Source organism: Brachyistius frenatus, unplaced genomic scaffold (genome assembly GCF_029030835.1).
Source record: "Brachyistius frenatus isolate BFR_SWC_R1_liver_20210118 unplaced genomic scaffold, ASM2903083v1 Contig_7, whole genome shotgun sequence".
In the NCBI taxonomy this organism is placed as follows: Eukaryota; Metazoa; Chordata; class Actinopteri; family Embiotocidae; genus Brachyistius; species Brachyistius frenatus.
This window is the reverse complement of record NW_027210606.1, coordinates 3,777,062-3,788,908: the sequence shown is the minus strand read 5'-3', so window position 1 is coordinate 3,788,908 and position 11,847 is coordinate 3,777,062. Positions and strand designations below refer to the sequence as shown.

At 42.7% G+C, this 11,847-nt stretch overlaps 1 protein-coding gene across 1 annotated transcript; it reads left to right on the top strand.

Moving 5' to 3' along the window:
- Positions 1-8,494: 8,494 nt before the first annotated feature.
- On the top strand, positions 8,495-11,639 carry LOC138615644 (neuropeptide Y receptor type 2-like). Its single transcript, XM_069689396.1, has 2 exons — positions 8,495-9,497; positions 10,583-11,639. The coding sequence occupies exons 1-2, from the start codon at positions 8,626-8,628 to the stop codon at positions 11,460-11,462; spliced, it is 1,752 nt and encodes a 583-aa protein (XP_069545497.1). The 5' UTR covers positions 8,495-8,625; the 3' UTR covers positions 11,463-11,639.
- The last annotated feature ends 208 nt before the right edge of the window (positions 11,640-11,847 follow it).

Genomic DNA, 11,847 nt, shown 5'->3' with positions numbered 1-11,847 from the left:
TCACAGCAGCAGACTGAGATGTCTTTATTTTAGAGAACAGTCCCTTCTGAGTTGGATGTGTGTCCATTAGGCTTTCCCAAAGTGTTTTTCATGGGTGGTTAGGGTATGAAGGGAACTGTTTCACGACAAAGTGACAGACGTGAAAGTATCGGAAGACATTTAAACGGTCCAGATCGCATCTCTTACATAGAGAGTCGAAGCTAGAGAACTGTCCACTGTCAAAAAGATCCCTGAAACACTTCAGTCCCCTTCTTTTCCACTGTGAAAAGGTTTTGTCACTACAGAAGGTAGGAATGAGTGATGGTTATTAATCAGACCCAGAGAAGAATCTCTAGGAAATTTAAAGTGAAAGGGAAATTGAATCCAAATTCTAAGAGTGGCAAGGACGATCGAGTTAGAAGAGTAGCCGGACAGCTTTATCGGAAGAGATGAATATACCAACACAGGAAGAGAAGATGTTTATGTTTCTGTGAGTCAGTGCTGTTGTAGCTTTATTTTTTATCTTTCACCTATTTCCCTGCTCCTCTTTGCAATGCAATGTCTCTGCTGCAACTTTTTATAAAACATTTGCTCTCTATAAAATAGAAAAAAACAGAAAGAAACTGACAAATTCCCTGGTTATTTTTTGTACGAGTAATGTGACCCTTCCCCTTTTTTCTTGAAACAACTCAGTCTAACAGTACAAGCATATTAAACAATCCGCTGCAGTTGAATTGACACAATCAGCGCGCGTTCACTTGTACAAAATCTGCAAATCTTTTGTGTCAACTTGACCTTTGAGAGAACAAAGCCACCAAAATGTGTTTAAGATGGAGGAACTTCGCTTCCTCGCTCACCCACTTTGTTTCTATTTAATTTTCAACCACTGCATGGTTTGTAGATGAGACGGGGCAAATATGTCTTTTTAATAAAACATGTCAACTTTATTGTCCTGGTATCAACCAAACTAACGAGCTTGCTAATGGACTCTTAGCTGTTTAAATGTAGTAAACATTGGGGAAGAACAATGTTTATAGCAATGGCAGTTTGTCACAGCATGTGGTTGCATATCCTCAGAATAATAGTGAACAGTGGAGTATTGCATCAGATACTGAGGATTTGGTGAGAGCTCTCTCTGTGTCACATGAAAATATGCCACTAAAATTACATCTGCATTTTAGTTTGTTTTTTTTTTGGCTCATTTGAGTCATCATGTCTTTATTCTCATAAATGCACAGACCATATTGGAGAATATGTGGCTTATAAAACCCCATTAACCAGAACTCCTGGTGAATTACCCTTTGAAGCTGCCCTTTTGGAAACTTGATTTCTGTTGCTTGTTTTTGTGTCGCATCACATTTGTCAGGGACTTGCTGTAAGGGTGAAATTTATCGACAAAAGCAATCAAGTCAGCTTGTTTGAGCTGAGCAGAAAAAGAGCGCTGCTTCACTTTAAGTGATGGATGATGCTCTCAGACTGACGGGGAGTTCTATCAGCAGGATTTTGACTCTTAAACTAAGTGGACAACTATCTGAGTACAGTTACTGCTAAGAATGCAAGTTTTTATTCAAGGATCACAACCTTTTTTTTCTTCCAGCAGCTGTCATATCTATCCATCAAATGGAAGCCCTGGGTGAGAATCTATCAGTTAGGTTGAAACATGTTGAGAGAACATTTTCACTGAATAAAAGAACTGCACAGGACTCTTTTGTAGCTGTGGGAGAATGTACCTTCCCCCCCCCCCCCCCCCCCCCCCCCCCCCCCCCCCCCCCCCCCCCCCCCCCCCCCCCCCCCCCCCCCCCCCCCCCCCCCCCCCCCCCCCCCCCCCCCCCCCCCCCCCCCCCCCCCCCCCCCCCCCCCCCCCCCCCCCCCCCCCCCCCCCCCCCCCCCCCCCCCCCCCCCCCCCCCCCCCCCCCCCCCCCCCCCCCCCCCCCCCCCCCCCCCCCCCCCCCCCCCCGTGTTGTATGTACAACTTTGTCACCACACTATATCACAGCATGAATGAAACATGTGAACACAGTTACAAGCACAATGTGGTCCAGTCACATACAATCCATCCATCGAGCGATGCAGTGGTTCTGCCACATGGTGAAACCCGACACCCAAATCAAAACCTGCATCATAAGTGTCTGCTCTAACATGGGACAACAGTGTGTGTATGTGTAATTGGAAAAAAATAGACCCCTTGAAGTGAATTTACTACATGTTAAACTACTGATCACTGCATCCATCTCTTCAGCGGATGAAATCTGCCTGCACCAAAAGGCTCTGAGGATTGTTAGAGATGGTTCTAACACAGCAGTTCCTCTCTTTAAGGAAATACGCTCCTTTCTCTCAAGCTATACAGCTGTTGAATTGTAAACTTTTGGCACGAGATTTATTGTGTTTCTAGCTTATTGTTTTCTTTGCAGGTATTTGTAGTATTGTAATATTTGTTGTATATTTCACTCTTGAACGTTTAACAATTTGCCACTTAGGTGAATTCTATTTTTTACTTTTACTATTTCACAATTAGAACTAAAGACAAAAACTGAGGTGGACGAGGATGTTTTAGAAGCAGATGTGTCAAAAACCAAGCAGCAACCGACAGAACTAAAAAAAATAAACCAATTGCAACTGCAGTTCTTCAGCACTTTTCAAAACAAAGTTACAAAGTCCTTATAAAAGAATACATGGTATTCCCAGGATTAAAACATCACAAGGCTGAGGCGAATAAAATCAGAAATTAGACAGATAAAATCTCCAAAGATCGATATCGGACAACAGTAAAAATAACAAAGGTAAGACACAACTCACCCGTTCTATATGGTTAAGGACAGAGCTGCTTTAAGTGACAGATGGGTGATGTCACAGTTGGCTCGCTGTCTGCAGGTTTCCAGGCTACTTTTGGCCTCAGCCTGACCCATGCACCACCTCCTTTTCTGGATTATTGGGGAGTAATGCTGAGTCAGACACTGCCAGAGTGGCAACGGCCAGATTTACCCCGAACTGAGCTTCAAATTTACTCTGTAGAAAAACGTACATTAGGAGTGATGTTTACATCCTACATACATTTTATTTTTAACACAGTCGATGGTCGATACCTGTACAAATGACAGCAAACCTATCACCATGGCTGCATATAAGTGAAATAAACATATTTTTGTTAGATGAGTGACAATTTTTTTTTTTAAAGCAACTACGTGTATACTTGCAAATTTCCAACTTCCAAAAAAAACCCAGATCTGACCTGTGAATACAAACGAATGGGCTGAAATAACACAGGATTACATCAGTTCTCTAAAACATATGGCATCAAAATGCTAAATATAAAGATATCATTTTTCTCTTTAAGCCTCAATGTTCATATTATATGAGTAACAAAAGACGGCCATGTCAACTTGCTCATGTTGTGATTTGATTCAGACTCATCCTGATGTGCTACGAAGTGCAGCGGGAGGTGGATGAATGCTGTTGCCCTTTGTTTTCTCTGCCCTTTTCACAGAGTCTCTAAACAAGGCACTGCTAACAATCATCACCGCCGTAAAGTGACTGAATGGCATTTACTCTGCAGCATTCACTGTACCAAGTATCTTACCCACCTGGCACACACTCCTCCAAAGTTTTCATTAGTCAGCAATGACTAGTTAAGGCCACAAGAAATTAAGACCACAAGAAAGTGTTCATGATGTCAATAAAAACACCCTGTTGCTTCCTACTCTTATGGAAGAATATCTGCGGTTTATTTAAATGGAAAAATCTTGAAAACCTTCAGAGAACCCGGAAAAGAATGGAGCCTGTTCAGACAAACACAGAAGCTGCACAGCGACATACTGAATGTTATATTCTACATATAACGTATAATATATTCAGATGTGAGCCTTTCCAGTGGTTCAGTGGTTAGCACTGTCGCCTCACAGCAAGAAGGTTCTGGGTTCAAGCCTCAGCTGGAGCTTAATTGAAACGAGGGCAACCTTTCCAAGGTGTTCTCCGCCTTTGCCCAAAGTCAACTCTGCCAGCTCCCCCATGACCCTGTTCAAGTTAAAGCAGATATAGTTACTGGACGGATGTTACAGATTACAGCAACATTTAGCGGTAATTTATATTACTCCATTAATTGTGGTTACTCCCCAACACTAAACACTAACAAGAGCCACAGCATTTAATGAGTACTATTGCTTTGGACACTAAGTAACATTACGAATGAAGGAGTTACACTTGCATTGAAGTATTTTTATATTGTGTTACTGCAATTTTTACTGAAAGGCAGAGACATATTTTCACCTTGAGTTCTTAGAATGAGTCAAAACAAAAATGCAGGATCTGACATTTTCATTTATTCCCTTTAAAATATACAAATGTTCTGTTGTGTTTACATAAAGCCATGCTAATGCACATCATGTATTAGTGTTACAGATGCTTTGTATTGCATTTTACTGAGTAGCCGCTAATGTTTGAAACCACTTATATGATTCTCACTGCTGTTGGTATGATAAAAGGATTGTATAAATTAATTAAATGGGATGGAATAATTGCATAGGTCAGCAGATTTGACCCCTCTTTCTTTTAATATTGATAACCGCTGAGCACAGAAAGGCCTCTGGAGGACTAGTCCCATGTGCACAGACCTTGGAAGATTAAATTTGAGATCATATAGAAAAGAAGAATTTAATCTAATTGACTAGGAATGTTAAATAAAAATTTCATGGGCGTGTATCACTGGGCCTCGTCTTTTCAGGCCAGTATCAGTGAATTAATAATTCCCTGTCATATCACATTTTAATCAAATCGGCTGAGTTCCAATTTATGCACGCCTGGCTGTCACTCTCTGCAGGGGATTCACTTATTTTGACTCAGGTGGACAGGTTGTGTCTCCAGCCCATTTATAAACAGGAAGTTCATGGCCGAGGCCAAAATAGCTACATCTCACACTTTTAATTTGAGAGTAAACCAAGCAACACATTTGTTTTGGCATGTCTGCTGCACTTAAAGTTAAATTGACCCTCTTTGCTGCTCAAATTGGCGTTTTGCCCTCATCTGCCTCACTTTGAATAACAATTCCATTATGAAACACGAAAGTTTTTAAAATGACAGCAGGGAAACTTGAATATAGTCTATATTTTATGCAAAACAGTCTCCTTCTCTCACAGTAAGAGAGATAAAAGAGGAAAAGCTGTCACATCCAATATAATAGAGTAACAATTCCTCTTCTTCCAAGAGTAGACAACTACTATAAATTTAAAAAAACTGAAAAAAGAAAAAAGATCCCATTCTGCAATATTGACTGCTGGCATGAAAGTTATTGTTGAAGTTCTAAGTCTGCTCATGATATTTATTATTCAGTTCCATTTTAAAGACTGAATCATTTATGTTTGTCCCTGTATTCAGTGAATGTCAGGTTTGCAGGTCTGTCTTTAAAAGAGACAGACCCACATAGCATTTTGTATTTACACCTCTTGTTTTTTTTTTTGTTTTTTTTTTACATGGTTTAAAAGGAAGTGCCGTCTTCACATTTATCTATAAAATGACTTTGGAAACTAAAAGCAAAAGTCAATATTTTGCACTACTGGATTTTTTTCCCCCTTCTCTCCAGAAATAATACTTTTGTAAATCTCTGTGACTGTTGAGCCATTGTGTAATCATACAGTTATATGATATGATTATAGCAGATGTAACAACAACATCGCTCCATAGCGAATCGTTAGCAGTCGTTCAATCCTACAGGACGTAGACCTCGGGTTAATCCTAACCAATTAGCATGCACCGAAACCAGCCGACACTCTGCCACCGCTGCAGCCACCAGTGTTTTTTTTTCCTGAGTACAGCATATCATTTTAATTGTTTTAATGAATGCCAGCAGCTTGACGAGGCGCTGACCGTTTACTCTGCATTTAGCGCTCAACGTTCTGTGAAACGCGATCTAAACATTGTTCGTCTTTCTTTTGTAGATTATCAATGCTTCTTCTTAATTTAAACAATTTCCGGTCCTTTACTTTTGTAACTGGGTTATTTTTTTTTATTCAACATAAACATTTAATTTAACAATATTAATTTGACTTTATGTTTGAACATTCAGTAAGAAACAGGTGCTGCATCACTACTAGTGTCTGCTGGTTCACTGATTGATGCCGGGAATCGTCCCGACGTGTCTTCTTTGGTTTTTGGAAAACTTTCCCTTCTACTTTTTAGCAGGTGTGGCCTATGTCTCGCGAAGGTGCTGGAGGTGTTTGGTTGTATGTTTCACAACAGCACGGCTGCCATGAATTTCTGAATCTAACAATGACTCTCTCCCTCTTGTAGTTTTGGAAGGTCACTGTCTCTGGTAGTGTTTTTGTTTCAGCTGTCCTTATTTGTTTGTGCACTTTGCTGTACCGCTGAGGCATTAAGAGCACAGCAATTGTTTTGTTTTCAGCTGTTGACCCAGCAACAGTTGGGCAGGAGACAGTTTACCTGCATCCAAATGTGCATAATTTACTTTTTGGTTTGCATTGTGCCCATATGTTGAATTCTGAAATAAAATGGAGTCTGCTTGAAGGGAATTAACATGCAGAAAACCTATGTTTGTGCATTTCCAATTCTGGACAAGCTGAAATGATGAAGAAGAAAATCCACATAAGTAAAGTGCAACCTTCAAATTGTACAGAAGCGGATGTAAAGTTTGATTGCATTGCACACCCAACTATGGAGTCCCAAAGTGGCCATAGAGAGAAAATGTTTTTAATTGTGCTGTGCTGTCTCTCTCTATATAAACGTATCTCCTGTGCACGAATTACTTACATGCGTGGGAATTAATAAAAACATGCTAACGAATTCATAAAAACGTGGGAACGAGATGCTATTTCGTGCTCAGGATTTAGTATCTAGTGGCCTCGATTTTGTATCTCGTGTGCACAATTTAAATGTTTTCTCACTATATGGCCACTCCGGGTTCTGTACACAAAACTTCCTTTTCTGTGGATTCTCAAATATTTAAATGGACTCATTAGCCTTTCCTGCAAACTACTGACCCTGACATTTATCATCAGTGCTTTGACAGGATTGTAGTTACTGTAACAGAAAAATGTCAAAAATAAACCTACAAAAGCTTTATAAACGGAGTTCTTTGAGTGATCTGGTCAGAAACAGCCACTGCTGTCAACACCTGACAGGACAATAAGCTGCGTGTCAATACGCTGCGATCAACCAGAGGAGAAAATGGAATAAATGCTACTTGTGAGTTTCAGGAGGCATCTGCCAATCTTGTCGGGTTGTAGGTTAACTGAAGCGTGACGTGCCCTCGCTTTAGGAGACGCAACCCCACGGAGGGAAGTGACAGACACTTTCTGATTGATTGCAATGTCGTGCCATAAGTGGAGAATGTGTTAGTGTATGTGTGTGTGTGTGTGTGTGTGTGTGTGTGTGTAGCAGCTGCTCCCTCCCTGACTTCATTCCGCTCTCTCTCTCCCTCATTCAGTCCTGCAGGCAGTGGTGGATGGGCTCGCTGCTCCCGCCGGCAGGAGCGCAGACAACCGAGGAGCCCGTCCGTGTCAGAAGAGAAGCGGACGGAAAACACAACATCAAAACCATTATGGGATCGCAACTCGGATTATAAAGCGAATATAAAGGTTGGAAGCAATCCAGGAGCAACTTTACAACACTCTCCGGGTTTTTTTTTTTTTTTTTTTTCCGTTCTTGGTGCAGATCTTCAGTCAGCATCCTGCTGCCTCCTCCAGCATCCAACATGATCTTTGGTGAGTAGGCTAAACACTAACTGGAATCTACTTTTCTCTGTGAGTTAGCTCATTATTCCTATCATCATCATTGCTATTCCTCTTTTCCTTTTAACCATTTAAAGTTGAAATAATTTCTTTTTAAAAGTCTTGCTGCTTTGTGACATTTCATGGTTGTGGTGACTGAGGCAGCAGACTCTCTTTGGTCATAAGTGAAACAAATAAGCTTGGATTTTATATTCTAGGTGATACTGTGCTCCCTGAAATTGATAAATTAATATTTAATAACTCAGATGTGCTTATTTTTAACGAGTCCCTTAAAATGACGGTAAATATGAAGTTATTTACTCACTTTGCTCCTTATTTTGAATGTTTCTCCAGCCTCGCAGAGAGAAGCTACGATCCAAACTCACCTCGAGGAGATGTTAAAAGCGTTTCAGTGTTTTTTTCCATCCCAGAGTGTGTTATTTGCTCTTAATACAGCTGCAGTTGGAAACCATCTCTGAAATCTGTCATGTTTCTCTCAACAGATCTAAATGTGTGGTAGACTGAAGGTGCAATGAGGAAGAGAGAGTCAGCGTGAGGTCTACTTTCTCCGAAGGTGAGAGACTCTCTTACTCTCTGGTGGTGGATTATCGCGTTCACACAGCCACTCCCTGAAGGGATGAATGTACATAATGTTATAGAAGAACTGCACTGGGACCAGTGCTGAACATGACCACAGCTGACTCACAGGAAGTGGCACAAGATGGAGAATTTTCACTTTGCGACAGAGATTTTTACCCACACACTTAAGAAGGATCATCACAAGGTTTGAACGTGGAACTTGAGGTGACATTTTTGGTGTGGATTTTCTGCCCTTTCGGATTTTAATGAAGAGTCAGGGAAAACCTATACAGTAAGCCTTACAGCTGAGAGGTTTCCGTACCTCTCCAGCTGTGGTTTTGTTTGTAGCAGCATGGGTCCTTCACAGGAACAGCAATCAGACTGGACCTCAGTTCAGGCCAGCTTCTCCCCACTGCTGCAGTCCGATGGCTCTCAGGAAAAACTCAATCACACCTACAGCTTCCACAGCGCTTTCAGGCCTCCCTCTACATTCAGCTCCCCCACTGACTCCCTCCACCAGCCGCTGCCCTCTCTGCTGCCTTCCTCCCTTGTCCCGTACTCCTCCTTCATCGCCTTCCCCTTATTCTCTACCACCTCCTCATCAGCCTTTGGACAACCATCCACCTCCACCTTTCCTTTGTTACTTTCCAACTACTCTAATGATTTGGCAGACCTGGAGAGCATGCTGCTTTGGACCCTCCATGAGCCCAACACCATCGCATTGACCATCATGTACTGTCTGTCTTTTATTTTGGGAATCATTGGGAATCTAATGTCCCTGCGAGTCCTCACCAGCAGGCGCAGTCGGCGGCTTGCCGGTGTCAGCGCAACACGCAGTCTTCTGGTGAACCTGGCGGTGTGTGACCTGGCTGTGGTGTGTGTGTGCATGCCCATCACACTGGGGAACCAGATCTACACTGCCTGGGTCTACGGTGACCTGTTATGTCGCGCCGTGCCCTTCACGCAGGCTGTCTCGGTCTCGGCCAGCGTGTTAACGCTGACGGTGATCAGCGTGAATCGTTACTACAGCGTTCGATCGCCGCTGCGCGCTCGCTCCATGTTTACCCGCCGCCGGATCTTGGCCACCGTCGCTGTAGTGTGGATGGTGTCCTCCATGATGTGCGCGCCAATTGCAGTGATGAACAGGCGGCGAGAGATCACCTTTGAGACTTTCACCATCTTGGTCTGTCAAGAGGAGTGGCCTCAGCATCGCCTTAAACAGGGGTAGGTACTCTGACAGACTAAAGAATATATGAGAGCTGAATGACCTATTTTGTATAACAAGATTTTGAATCGGTTCATTCATGACCGTCAGAGTTGGAAAACTGGAGCTTGAGGGTGCTGACACACCAAACTGAGAGTCAGCCTTAAGTGCTGTTGGGCTGTGGTTTTTGTACTGTCCACCTCTTTTGCCAGTTATTAGATTTCAAATGATCAACTGAGCATGTTAGAGTGGAAGGGGCAAGAAAATTACTGCATCATTTATGTGCCAGTTGGCTGTTTGGTTGTTGATTGTAGTCTTTTCGGTCTACTAGTGAGACACTCGAACAAAAGGTGTGAGGCAATGCAATGGCTATCCATGATAGTTCTTAAAATTTGGCATATCTTTGGTTCTTACACAAGGACCAATTTCAGACCTGCAATGCTTTTAAATGCTATACTTGAAAAGTCAGACTGACAAATTCAGCAGTTTGCACAGATGTAGACAAGCTCTTTTTTAACCTCCTGTATTGTCCTCTTATATTTTGACCTAATCATGAGTTGCCAAATGAGTCTGTTGATGATTTCTATTTTGTACACTGTACTTTCATCATTTGTCTGTTGTGCCATTATGGTTTTATTATCTGTTAATCAATTTCCAACTGTGTGTGGCAAAGTGTTAAAAATAGCAATGATTACACAGCAACACCCTCAAACCTGATTCCCTCAGGGGCTGTAAGACAATACTGCTGGTTCTTATATTATCATATTGATCCCTGTATCTTGTCTATTACAGGAGAACATTAGATAGTCTCGAGAAGACTCCATTGTGTTCCTGATAACTATGAGTTAGCTGCAATCCATAATGTCAAATAGAGCATTTTGTTGTTGGAATAAAAAGGTCACTAACCCACCAGGCATCTCTAAATAGCAGAATATGAAGAGTGTCAATGCACTGCAGGAAGTCTGTGTTAGTGGTTCATTATGTATGTAGTGTAGGTGGATAAAATAAACACTCATCTGTTTAACGATATTACAAATCTGTGACTATAGTTTGAGAAGGTGATTACATTTGTATCTCAGTTTGAATGGTTTCACTTCTCTTTCAGATACAATGTGCTGCTCTTTGTGATGCTCTACTGTTTGCCCGTGACCTTCAACCTCACCATAGGCTTTCTGACCGGCCGGCGGCTTTGGGGAGGGAAAAAATCCACTTTCGCTGATCTCGATCCTCGCAGCCAAGCTCTTCATGCTTCGCGCCTACAGACTCGTCAGAAGATTGCTAAAATGGTGGTGTGTCTGGTGATTCTGTTTGCGGTGTCCTGGCTGCCTCTCTACTTGGCTGACCTTTGGATTGACTGTGAACAAAAGCCATCTTCTTGGATCTTGCAGACACGGCCATTTGCCCAGTGGTTGGGCCTGACAAACTCCAGCCTCAACCCCATCTGTTACTGCTTTATTGGGGACCTGTACCGCTCAGCAAGGGTCATTAGGACGCGATACTACCAGAGAGTTGCCGCTCTCTTCAACTCCACCTCATTCTCTAGTTCAGCTGCAGTAGCTTCTCCTGCCGCAGTGATTACAGACACCAAAGTGACTTCTACTGAGCGCCACCATCTTGCTGCTGCCGTGGCAGCCTCTGCATCCATGGTTACAATCCCTCGACTATTGAGCTTGGCTACGGGCCAGGGACTTGGGCAGAAGGTCAGAGACAGTTCAGACAGCAGAGCAGGATCTGACCACAGTATCTCAGACTGGTGTCGGTCCAGTCCCAGTGTGTGCGACAGCTCCCTATTCTCCTGCCAGCTCCACACACTCCAGCACTCCTTACAAAGACCAGACTTCCTGCCAGCAAGAAGACACTCTGTGAATGAGAACACTGGATCATTACCTTTAAGCATTGAAGCTGTGGAAATAGATATGCTACCTCTGCGGAGGCATTCAGGGGAGAGAATATATGGTCTGCCAGCTGATGAGAGACATCATTAACATGGGAAGAAACACTTTCTGTTACACAGAGCAGCACAGGAGCAAAACATCACACATGTACTCTGTGGTAGGAGACACAAAGGATGACACAACCAGAATGACCTGCCTATGAAAGCTATGGATTATCTGGCGCATCAGCAGGCAGGAATTTCTTCTTTTTGTCCCACAGGCAGTAAAAACTCACCCAGCTCCTGCTTCACAGTTTGCAGTTGACAGTTTGGATTAATCCCTCGCAAAGGCCATTGCTTGTCTTGAGGATAAACCCACCTTGTCTACACACTCTTTCCTTCTGCATGTACTAGTCTCATCTAAAGTACACAGGACCCATGTTTGCACTGCCAAGTTCAGGGTTTTACAGGCAGTTAGAGGAATCGGTGATGGAGTG

Excerpts from the sequence above, each read along its gene's own strand:
- LOC138615644 (XM_069689396.1), top strand. The coding sequence starts at position 8,626 with ATGGGTCCTTCACAGGAACAGCAATCAGACTGGACCTCAGTTCAGGCC. Across the intron at positions 9,498-10,582 it reads CAGCATCGCCTTAAACAGGG|ATACAATGTGCTGCTCTTTG; the intron begins GTAGGTACTCTG and ends CTTCTCTTTCAG.